The sequence below is a fragment of the Somniosus microcephalus genome, chromosome 29, assembly GCF_052327205.1.
Source record: "Somniosus microcephalus isolate GS21.2 chromosome 29, FLI_Smic_1.0, whole genome shotgun sequence".
Taxonomy (NCBI): Eukaryota; Metazoa; Chordata; class Chondrichthyes; order Squaliformes; family Somniosidae; genus Somniosus; species Somniosus microcephalus.
Genome location: NC_141015.1, coordinates 34,454,441 through 34,466,542, shown reverse-complemented (window position 1 = coordinate 34,466,542; position 12,102 = coordinate 34,454,441). Strand labels below are relative to the sequence as shown.

Genomic DNA, 12,102 nt, shown 5'->3' with positions numbered 1-12,102 from the left:
GTATTTAAAGAGGAAGTGAACATTTATGGTGGCAGTGTTGACAAAGCTCTGTACATGGTACAGTCTCCAAGCATAATTAGACGATCAACCACATGTATTCCAATATATGGAGTGGGTACAGATTATGTTCACATTGAAATCAGGGTCACGGTGGCAAGGCAGAGTGCCACCCCCTCCATCTCATAAGAAATGCACAGACCAAGATGAACAAGGAATGATTTGGTCAAACACGCTTGTGAATTGGTTGCATAGTATTTATTTTTAATCATTTACATTTTTAGCACACCACATGTTGCCCCTTCTTTCGTGGGCCCTCGCTTTCAGACACCCTCCTTCACCGTCAATAACAAACTGAGCGGAGCCAACAATAGGTCCGCGTAACTCTCAACTCACTGCTCATTCGGAGACACCCAACTCACTACCTCCTTTCCCTGGCGTTCCTGCTGCTAACGTTCGGAGGAACCCCAGCAGGCTGAGGGGTCACTGGGGGATTCTTTGGGCCAGGATAACCAACCGTAACTGTAGGCTCGTGAAGCAAATATTTCCATTGGCGTCTGAACCCTACGGGGGGGGGGGGTGGAGGCGGAGGAGAGCACGGGCCGCATGCCCATTACTGCAAACTCTTGGTTCTAGGCCTGCCAAAGGATGCTTCGGACAACGTGCCACTCGCCTTGGATCTGAAGAACAGGTCCATCGCCATATTGGCTCAATCACGAAAGGTGACGATGAAACCAAGGAGAGAGAGTGTGTGTGTGTGTGTGTGTGTGTGTGTGTTTCAATTCTGCAAATATAAACAAAAAGAAACATCCTGGCACATTTGACTTAAGTTAATCAGTTTTGATTGAAGATGGTTAGGAAATTGCTTGTATTAGGAATTCCCTGCCGTCTTATCACATTAGAGCCTCTGAACAAGAAGGCACAACATGCGGACACCCAGTTTAATTTGCAGCAGGAGTGTCACGCAGCTTTACAACAAGAATATATAAAAATACAAGGAATACAGACCATTCAGCTCCCTTAAAGCGATTGTTTGAGTTCAGTTTCTCCTAGGCAACTGCACACTTGTGATTTTTTGACAGCGAGAACATTTTATTAAGAAACTCAAAAGTTGCAAGTGGGGGGAGGGGGGGGGGGTGCGATAACTGTCCCGATAGCCATAAAATGCTCTGCAATGCGAAAATGCACTCTCTCTGCAGCTGAACAAACATACTTGAATATGCTGATAAAAAGTGGATTACATTTACAAACTGAAACAAATTAAACTAAAATGAAAGAAAGCCAAGGAAGGTTTCATGGTACGACAGGCCGAGCTGTTTTTGGAAAACCTGCATCAAACTCTCCGCCACCGTTCGTCTCCCTCTCAGTCGTTCGAGCCACACAGCTGGAGCAGGAGCTTCCTGTAATCTCCAGAGGAGTCGTCCTGGCAACAAAAGAAACAGCTGATGAGAAGGAATGGTTGGATGGTCGAGCTGCCCGGCGAAGCATAGTCTACCAGGTCTACTCCCGTGTCTACATTAAAAGGTGCCAGAGAGCCTGGATTACAGGAGGTTGCCCTGTTTGGTCACCACTGAACGGAAGGCTCGGAGTTAATCCAAGGGCTGGCTGGACTATCCAGACTCGATCCCCAGTCTCTGCCGAGTTAGCAGATACCAGCAGCTGCCAGTGCCGAACATAGAAACAGAAGGAGGTCACTCAGTCCCGCGAGCCTGTTCCGCCATTCAATGAGATTGTGGCTGATCGGTGACCTAACTCCATATACAGGAAACTTTGGTTTATCCGGAGGTTATATGTCCGGAATACTCGATCTAACGGCAAAAATCAGGAGCCGTTTTCTATATGTTTTTTTAGTTCTCGTTGCTTTTTTTTCCCCCCCGTCAAGCACTGCAAGGTCTGTAGCTATAGCAACAGCTTCAGCTACAGACGCTTGCAGCTGCAGCCGACTGTTTTGAAGCTGTTGTTAAGCAACAGGGTTTGTTGATTCACACGGAGCTTCTCAGTTCTGTATGTTTAAACATTAACTCTGGTATGTCCGGCACTTTTGATGTTACGGCACCAGCTCAGTCCCGTCAATGCCGGATATCAGAAAGTTTCCTGTAACACAATTGGCTTCAGTGCCCGACTCAAGGGTAGGCCAGGGCTCCCACACCCGATCGTTATCCAATGTGGACTTTGCACAAGGACATGATCGGGCTTGGTCGTAATGCCTCCACCCCACAATCATAGTGACTAGCCTGTCAACACTCGCCATCAAAGCTCCCGTATTTGTTTCACAGAACGTAGAGCAGAGAAAGAGGCCATTCGGATCATCTGGTCATAGAAACATAGAGATAGGAGCAGGAGTCGGCCATTTGGCCCCTCGAGCCTGCTCCGCCATTCAATGAGATCATGGCTGATCATCCAAATTCAGTGCCCTGTCCCTGCTTTCTCCCCATACCCCTTGATCCCTTTAGCCTTAAGAAATATATCCAACTCCTTCTTGAATATACTTAATGAATTGGCCTCAACTGCCTTGTGGTAGAGAATTCCACAGGTTCACCACTCTCTCGGTGAAGAAATTCCTCCTCATCCCTGTCCTAAATGGCTTACCCCCTTATCCTTAGACTGTGACCCCTGGTTCTGGACTCCCCGACCATCGGGAACATCCTTCCTGCATCTAGTCTGTCCAGTCCTGTCAGAATTTTATAAGCTTCAATGAGATCCCCTCTCATTCTTCTAAACTCCAGTGAGTATAAGCCCAATCGACCCAATCTCTCCTCATATGTCATTCCTGCCATCCCAGGTATCAGCCTGGTGAGTCTTCGCTGAACTCCTTCCATGGCAAGAACATCCTTCCTCAGATAAAGGTCTATGGTCTATGTTTACGCTCCACAGGAGCCTCCTCCCAACCCCTCTTTGTCTAACCTCATCAACATAGCCTTCTATTCCTTTCTCCCTGATGTACTTATCTAGCCGCCCCTTAAATGCATCTATGCTATTCACCTCAACCACTCCCTGTGGTAGCGAGTTCCACATTCTCACCTCTCTCTGGGTGAAGAAGTTTCTCCTCAATTCCCTATTGGATTTACTAGTGACTATCTTATATTTATGGCCCCTAGCTTTGGTCTCCCCCACAAGTGGAAACATCTTCTCAATGTCTACCCTATCGAACCCCTTCATAATCTCCTCTTTGGTGAGACCACACCGTGAATATTGTGTGCAGTTTTGGTCGCCTTATCTGAGGAAGGATGTTCTTGCCATGGAGGGAGTGCAGCGAAGATTCACCAAACTGATACCTGGGATGGCAGGAATGACGTATGAGGAGAGATTGGGTCGATTGGGCTTATACTCGCTGGAGTTTAGAAGAATGAGAGGGGATCTCATTGAAACTTATAAAATTCTAACAGGACTGGACCGACTAGACGCAGGAAGGATGTTCCTGATGGCGGGGGAGTCCAGAACCAGGGGTCACAGTCTAAGGATAAGGGGTAAGCCATTTAGGACTGAGATGAGGAGGAATTTCTTCACCCAGAGAGTGGTGAACCTGTGGAATTCTCTACCACAGAAGGCAGTTGAGGCCAACTTATTAAATATATTCAAGAAGGAGTTAGATATATTTCTTAAGGCTAAAGGGATCAAGGGATATGGGGAGAAAGCAGGGACAGGGTACTGAATTTGGATGATCAGCCATGATCTCATTAAATGGCGGAGCAGGCTCGAGGGGCCGAATGGCCTACTCCTGCTCCTATCTTCGATGTTTCTCTATCGGGTCACCCCTCAGCCTTATCTTTTCTTCTCATGAAAGCACTGCCTGTTGCTGGGCTATGGCTCCACAGGCACATCTACCCCACAGTACCTCACCCAAGCGCCCATTCTTCATGTGTTTGCCTGGATGCTTATTCGGCTGGATATTCAACTGTGGGGGGGCATCGGAGATAACCCCTTCCCTCACCCGACATTCTCAGCAGGGATCACTGGACAGCCATCAAGAGTGGAAACATCGGCGATTCTGTTTAACTCTCCCTAATCTAGAGGTCAATCGTGTAGCTCCCGCAGGGCTAAGTCAGCGCAGACTGGCGATGGAACTCAGGGCTTGCCGTCTGTGTGGATCAATTCCAGGCTGAGCAAGCGCAATGGGGGTACGGTAGCACAGTGGTTATGTTACTGGATTTGTAATCCAGAGGCCTGGACTAATGATCTGGAGGAGTTAAATTCAGTTAATTAAGTAAATCTGGAATTAAAAAGCCAGTATCAGTAATGGTGACCATGAAACTACCGGATTGTCGTAAAAACCCATCTGGTTCACTAATGTCCTTTAGGGAAGGAAATCTGCCGCCCTTACCCGGTCTGGCCGATATGTGACTCCAGAACCACAGGTTGACTCTTAACTGCCCTCTGAAATGGCCTCGCCTCGGCGGCTCAACACCAGCTTCAAGGGCAATTAGGGATGGGCAATAAATGCTGGCCTTGCCAGCGACGCCCACATCCCGTGAATGTATTTTTTAAAAATATAAACTGAGCCAGCAGGCGCTTTCATCAGAGGAAAGAAAAGGGCTTCCATCAACGATTACATTCCCGCCCCTGGGTTCATTTCACATCCAAACAGGTGCCGGCCCACTAAGTCGATTATAAAATACCCACTTGCTTGTCCCTCGTGGTTCAGCGGTTGAGAGTAGCTTTGAGCAATGAACACGGAGACCTGGAGAAAGTGGCTCACTTCCTTCATCTGCTGTTGGACATGCATTAAACACTAACTGCTGAAGTGGGATAGTTACCGCTATAAATGAGTACAGTGACATCCCGTACACCCTCTTGAACTCGGCCCTGATGTCCAACATGTCGACCTCGCAGCGAGACACCATGACGCGAATCAGGGTTTTGTCATCCGTGCCCAAACCCTAAAATGAAAAGGAGGGAAGACCGACACTTCAACATGCGATACACAAGAACCTCTCTTTCCTCGCCAACCCGAACCTGCACGCCAAGCTTGTGTTCATGACTCTGCGCTGTTTGGTTCTCATTTCCCCATCACAGTTATCCTGTGTTCTTCCATCTCCCAAGCTCCTTCCACCAGCTGGAATGATGGGTTGGCCTTGGTGGGTCGTGATGCGGGTGACTGCGGTACTCAAAAATCGCTGACTCTTTTTAAAACGCAGTCACACGATTTCTCACCAGAGCGCACAAGAAACAATTTCGATACCTTTATTCAAAAGGAGTTAATCCCTTTATCTTGATAGTCCGCCTTTCAGTTTGCACATTAACTCTCTCAGAATTTGTCCAAGTTGTAACACATTGATGGTAACTTGACTTGGGGCCGGAAATCTGGTGGTGGTGGTGGTGGATTGGACGTCAGCCTGGGCTCAGTGGGTCGCACACTCGCCTCTGAGTCAGAAGGTTGTGGGTTCAAGTCCCACTCCAGAGATTTGAGCACAAAAATCTAGGCCGACACTCCAGTGCAGTACTGAGGGAGCGCTGCACTGTCGGAGGTGCCATCTTTCGGATGAGATGTTAAACCGAGTCTGCTCTCTCAGGTGGACGTAAAAGATCCCATGGCCACTATTTCGAACAAGAGCAGGGGAATTCTCCCCGGTGTCCTGGCCAATATTTGTCCCTCAATCAACATAATTAAAAACAGATCATCTGGTCATTGTCACATTATCACGAGTTGGTGGAGTACAGCTAGACTGCCTATGCCGAGACAAGGCCAGACATGACAGTCCGTTGACTGCCACGCCTGATTTTCCTTCCCACTGGTTTCAATGGAACTGAAAATCGAGCGGGTCGTAGAACAGACAGCGGAGCCGCAACCACCAGTCTACTGAAAGTGGCCCCATCGTCAGGGGAACCCTCTGGGTGAGTGGGAAGCCAATGCAGATTGTAGAGGGAACAGGAGGAGGCCATTTAGCCCCTCGAGCCTGTTCCACCATTCAATGAGATCATGGATAATCAGCGACCTAACTCCAGATACCCGCCTTTGCCCCATATCCCTTAATACCTTTGGTAAACAGAAAGCTATCAATCTCAGATTTAAAATTAACAATTGACCTAGCATCAATTTGCAGAAGAGAGAGTTCCAAACTTCTACCACCCTTTGTGTGTAGAAGTGTTTCCTAACTTCACTCCTGAAAGGTCTGGCTCTAATTTTTAGACTCTGCCCCCTAGTCCTAGAATCCCCAACCAGCGGAAATAGTTTCTCTCTATCTACCCCATCTGTTCCCCTTAATATCTTGAAAACTTTGATCAGATCACTTCTTAACCATCAAAATTTTAGGAAATACAGGTACAACCCCGGTAATCCGGCACCCTCGGGACCAGGCCGGTGCCGGACCACTGAAAATTCCGAACCACTGAAGGTGTCGAAAGTCACCACAAACATCGTCACCACCTGCCCCTCCTCTTCCTGCTGCTGCCCTCCCTGTGCCGCCGCCGACCCCGCCGCCCACGGGCTGCTCGGGCTCGATCGCTCCGCTGAGCCGTTGTTGATGCTGCGCGGTCCAGGCGCTGATCCTGACCTGGCGGCGGTCCCGGGACCCGAGCCGGACCCATCCCAGGGAGGGAATGTGACAGCAGGACCTTCCTCGTGCCGGACCACTGAAGGTGCCGGACCATCGGGTGCCGGATTACCGGTGTTGTACCTGTACAACCCTAATTTCTGTAATCTCTCCTCGTAACTTAACCCTTGGAGTCCGGGTATCATTCTGGTAAACCTGCGCTGCACTCCCTCCAAGGCCAATATATCCTTCCTAAGGTGTGGTGCCCAGAACTGCTCCCAGTGCTCCAGGTGTGGTCTAACCAGGGTTTGTACAGCTGCAGCATAGCTTCTACCCCCTTGTATTCTAGTCGTCTAGATATAAAGGCCAGCATTCCATTAGCCTTTTTGATTATTTTCTGTACCTGTTCATGACATTTTAATGATCTATGTACCTGGACCCCCAAGTCTCTTTGGACCGCCACTGTTTTTAGCCTTTCACCATTTAGAAAGTGCCCTGTTCTATCCTTTTTAGGTCCAAAGTGGATGACCTCACGTTTGCCCACATTGAAATCCATTTGAAACAGTTTTGCCCATTCACTTAATCTGTCAATATCCCTTTGTAATTTAATGCTTCCATCTACACTGCCTACCATGTCACCTATCTTTCTGTCATCGGCAAATTTGGATATATGACTTGCTATGCCGTCATCGAAGTCATTCATAAATACTGCGGGGTAACTTAGCCCAACCCTCCCAACTGTTTGTTCTGGCTCCTTTTCGACTGACGTCCCAGAACTCCACCAACTAACCAGGGAGGCTAGTCGGAGGACCTTCTCACGGGTCTGTTCCTGGGCCTGGCAAAGACGGCCATTCACAGGTTCAGGCTGAGCGCGGCCCGCGGGGGGGCCGTCACTCGGGCTGCCTGCCTCTATTTCACGGGTCTCCAATTGGGGGCTTCCGCAACCAGTGGACTCCAGCGTGGCATAGAGTGTCTTATCGACACTGATCATAACACGATGATTCAAATTACGAGTTCATTTTAGTTTGGTTATGTGCAACTATACTAGTGGCGACTCCTCGGTTTTGAGGGGCCACTGGGGCAACCCTATTGGTTTATTTAAAATAGGCTACTGAAGCTCCTCCTTCTCTGCAAATTCCTCATTTAAAGAACAAGGTGAACGGCATTGTCGGACAAGGTTCAACCACAAAGGGACAATCAGCTGTCTGACACTCAGCAACAGCAATGAGCTGCCCAAACTAGTCAGACCTTACGGAGGAGGCAGAGAAGTTGGAAAAAAATCCCAAACGCTAACCTTTTTTCTTAAAGCATGCTGCCAGACCTGCCTTGTGTTTCCAGTATTTTCTCCTTTTATTCCACAAAGTAACAATAGTGAAGTGGTTCACTTTGCACTAACAGCACAGAGTACACGGGGGAGGGAAAAATCTAATGATTACTCCTCTGGGAAAAATTGGGTACAATTTGAAAAACAGCTTTGTCTTCATGCAAAAAATATTCAGACACGGTTTGCCCTGCCCTGCCCCTTCCTGCCTGTACACTTAAACACTTGCTTACATTCCAGTTTTCAGTTCCGACTAAAGATTTGCATTCAAAATATTAACTCGTCTTTGCTCTTTGCAAATGCTGAAGTAAATTGGGCAAAAGCTTTTTCCGCTGGTCAGTAAACAACTAAGGGAGGGAATTCCAGAGCTTAGATGGCTTAATGCACGGCCGCCAGTGGTGGGGTGAAAGGAATGGGGAGTGCACAAGAGGCCAGAGTTGGAGGGACGCATGGTTCTTGAAGGGTTGTAGGGCTGGAGGAGGCTACAGAGATAGGGAGAGGTGAGGCCATGGAGGGATTTAAACCTGAGGAGGAGAATTTTAAATTTGGAGTAAAGAAAATGCATATTGTTTTCCAAAGATGTGTCTTCCACCCCTTTCTGTTCTATTTCCTTTCCCTTCCGAACTTCAGGAACCCTTAGTTCAACCACCAATGTTCCCTAATACAAAAGCAAAATACTGCGGATGCTGGAAATCTGAAATAAAAACAGAAAATGCTGGAAATGCTCAGCAGGTCAGGCAGCATCCGTGGAGAGAGAAACAGAGTTAACGTTTCAGGTCGATGACCCTTCGTCAGAACTGGAAAAAGCCTTGTCCCATTACCATCTCCTTGTGCCTTGCACCATCATCCCTTTTGTCATTTAATCTCTCCTGCCTTCCATCCTATCACAGACCTTCCCTTTTGTTCTTTCCTCCCCTCCCCCCTTTCCCTGCCCCTGCACTTGCTTAAAAACCTGTTCCATCTCCAGCTTTTTCTTGCGTAGGTCAGTCATGGGTGGGGAGGTCCAATGAGTATGGATCTAGTGTAAAGCGTACCCCACCCAACCAAGCAAAATAAACAGCGACATTAAGCTTTACCTTCATGGATTTGTAGAGTCTCTCAGCAAAAAAGGCCGGAGTATTTCTCAGACATTTCACTGTGAAATAAACATTAGTTACATATTAGTCATTGCTAGGATATAAATAATACTACAACATGTATAAATTATACACAAACCCACAACAAGCACAAACACACACAACCAAATTAGAAACCGAGCATATCTCAGCAGCAACCGAGCTTCCCTGTAATTTTTTTTAGTCCTGCGTGGCCCCTTTAAGGGCCATTCAAAATACCGCACGTTCACGGTTTTTACACTGAAATGCCGGCAAGCAGGCTGCGCGGGTTGCCTGGAGGGCACTGGCAGGGAACTTACAGGGGTCACTGGCAGCAACCAGGAGTTAATGCATCTCTGGCCATTGACAGGCAATGGAACACCTCAGCACATCTTTAAAGGGGCAAACAAACTAAAACATTAGTCGGACAATGGAGAAGAGGTTATTCCGGGGAGGGTGTGGAGAACTCCTGAAAACACCAGGGGGCTCGAAAGCCGTCTCGGGCGGCGGTGGCGCAGTATGGGCGGTATCTGACCGGCCGCCCATTATACGCAGCGCCTGATGTTCAGTTCCAGTGGAGTCAATGGAACGGAATATCAGGCAATGGGGAGAACGGGCGACCGGTCCGATAATGCTCGTAATGTGCCATCGCCCGAGACGGATTTCTCGGCTCGACATTTGTTGACGAGCTCCACTAATAATCGGAGAGAAGAGAAAGATCAGGAAGGGCTGAGGGGGGAAACTCAACTGGTGCTCGAGTACAGGAAGCCTGTAGCACGTTGGGAGTATTGCACCTGGGGATAGAGTCATAGGCCTAGAAATTGGGTTGGGGCGCCAAAGTCGCCTGAGCGCAGGATTTAGCGCAGCGATTGGAGTAATACCGATCGCCAGAAATTCAGTTTCAGTGCCCCTCGAGGGACACGGGGCGAGGCTCGAGGCGCTCCGCGTCCCTCTTAGGGCGCTGAAACTGATTATCGCAGCGCAACGTGCCGCAGCGCCACACGCTGCGGCACGGCACGCTGCGGTACTGCAGGCCTTCCTCCCACTGTTAAGGGGGAGGGGCCTGCAACAGCGCGATCCCTGCTCGCGAGTGCCGGCAAATGAGCCCAGCACCAAGGAGAAGTGCCGGGCTCTCGGGAAACAGCTGGCAATGCCGCGGGGGGGGGGGGGGGGGGGGTTAGGAGGCCGGGGACGGAGGTGCTGGCAGGCGGCCGCCGAAAAAGCGGCCGCCCCGCACCTCCACCTTAACTTGCACCACTGCCGGCACAGTAAGGCCCCGTGAACCGGGCGCGGGTAGCGAACGGCGCAACTGCGGCGTTCGCTACCAAATATCGCGAACGGGGCACTGCTCACACCGATGACGTCATCGGTGGCGGCGCAGCGCAACAGGCTAACGCCACCATTAGCGCCCCTCCTGAATATCGCGGGAGGCGCAGCCAGTGGCGCTACAGCCACTGCCTGCCTCTTTAGGCGCTAACAAGTGGCGCTACTTACCCAATTTCTCCCCCATAGAGTTATACAGCACAGAAAGAGGCCCTTCAGCCCATTGCGTCCGCGCCATTTCACCCCACGATTCCTTGCACACAGTCTGTTCCCAGTCTTAAACATGCAAAAGAGGTCTTGATGCTCATCAAGCAAAAGTGCCCCTTTGGTTGGGATTAGCATAGGGCCCTGGGCTATTCCATCAAACAGACTATTAAAGGGCTCCTCACACACAAACCCTTGTTCTCATTGACAAGTCCCCTCACAGCCTCACCGTACTCCATCTCTGCACCCTCGAGTCTTTGACTCTAGTCTACAGCAAGCGTTCCCCACCCTTCCCTGCAGCTAAACCTTCAGCCATCTTGTCCCTGTATGCCGACATTCTCTTACCAAACCCCTCGGACTTGCTACGTCTCTCCCCCAGCTCCAAAAGCCCCCTGTTCAGCCACCTCCCCTCACTCTCCTCCTTACTCCAGCTGGGCCTACAAACTCCCATTCTGTGAAGTGCCCCGGGGTATTTTACTACATTAAAAATGCTACACGAGCGGACAGCTCAATACGTAGCAACTACCCTGGGCAAGAACACAACGTTCTGCCTTCCTCAGCCTGAGTTTTACACACTTGGGGGGGCTAAATTTGGTTGATTTGCGCCTCCCGTTAACACCCTAAGAGGGCGCTAACGGGGCGTAAATCAACTAGCGCCTGGGCGCGGCGCCGCTAACACCTTGCACGAAATTCAGCCCCAGCTGTAATGTTGGGTGGCGTCCCCCCCGACTTACCGCCGGACGCTTTGTCCGCCGGGGTCGGGGCGGTGCTAGTTAAAGGGGAGGTGGCGGGCGTTCATTTTTGTTGCTGGCCGCCTGCCAGCACCCGCCCCCCCCCCCCCCCCGTTGCTGTCCCTGGCCCCCGTGAAGCCACCCCCCCCCCCCCCACCCCACGGGGTGCTGGCTTCTCTCCCAGTGAGCCCGGCACTCCTCTCGAGTCCCTGGTGGTCCAGCTGGGCCCCGGGTCGCGTTGCGCAAAGCCCCTCCCCTTTAATAAGGGGAGGAAGGTCTGCAGTACCGCGGCGCGACGCATCACCCCAAGAGGGACGTGGGGCGCTTTCAGTAGCGCCCCTCCTCCCTCTCGGGGCGTTACCTGGGAAAATGGGCCGCGAGGGCGCTAACTTTTTCAGGGCCCTAAAGAGGGCGCTACCCAATTTTTTACCCCTTAAGCTCCAGCAGCCGTGATGATCTAAAACTAACACCACATTACTGGATTACAGAAACATCACCGGATTACAGAAACATCACCAAAACAGATGATCCGGTCATTATCACATTGCTGTTTGTGGGAGCTTGCTGTGCGAAAACTGGCTGCTGTGTTTCCTACATTACAACAGTGACTACAATTGAAAAAAAGTACTTCATTGGCTGTAAAACGCTTTGGGATGTCCTCAAGTTGTGAAAGGCGCTATAGAAATGCAAGTTCTTTCTTCCTTATTGGTTGCAATCTGACGCCAGTTTTGGGATTCCGGCGGCTCAGTTTTGGACTGTGAATCCTCCCTCACTGTTGCTGGTGCGCGGAGTGAAGGTGGAATTAAATTCACGACATGGGATTTTTTTTTTTACATGTTAAGCAATAAAGGCTTACCCACCGCACGGCCACCCTTTTACGAAAAGTACTACAGATTGGCGTTTGTATTAATTTGAAAAGCTTTCAATTCACCATTCACAATCTGGATACTTTTACGCTCGGT

General features: G+C 50.0%; 1 protein-coding gene across 2 annotated transcripts in view; it reads right to left on the bottom strand.

The window, feature by feature from the left end:
- Nucleotides 1-233: 233 nt before the first annotated feature.
- LOC147098628 (annexin A4-like) overlaps nucleotides 234-12,102 on the bottom strand; it is an 86,571-nt gene continuing 74,702 nt past the window's right edge. For both annotated transcript variants that reach the window (XM_085970568.1, XM_085970569.1), the window contains 3 exons: nucleotides 8,865-8,923; nucleotides 4,752-4,874; nucleotides 234-1,420 (listed from right to left, as the gene is read on the bottom strand). In XM_085970568.1, the coding sequence (XP_085826694.1) occupies nucleotides 1,361-1,420; nucleotides 4,752-4,874; nucleotides 8,865-8,923 (242 nt within the window). In that variant the 3' untranslated portion in view covers nucleotides 234-1,360. The remainder of the gene's footprint in view (nucleotides 1,421-4,751; nucleotides 4,875-8,864; nucleotides 8,924-12,102) is intronic.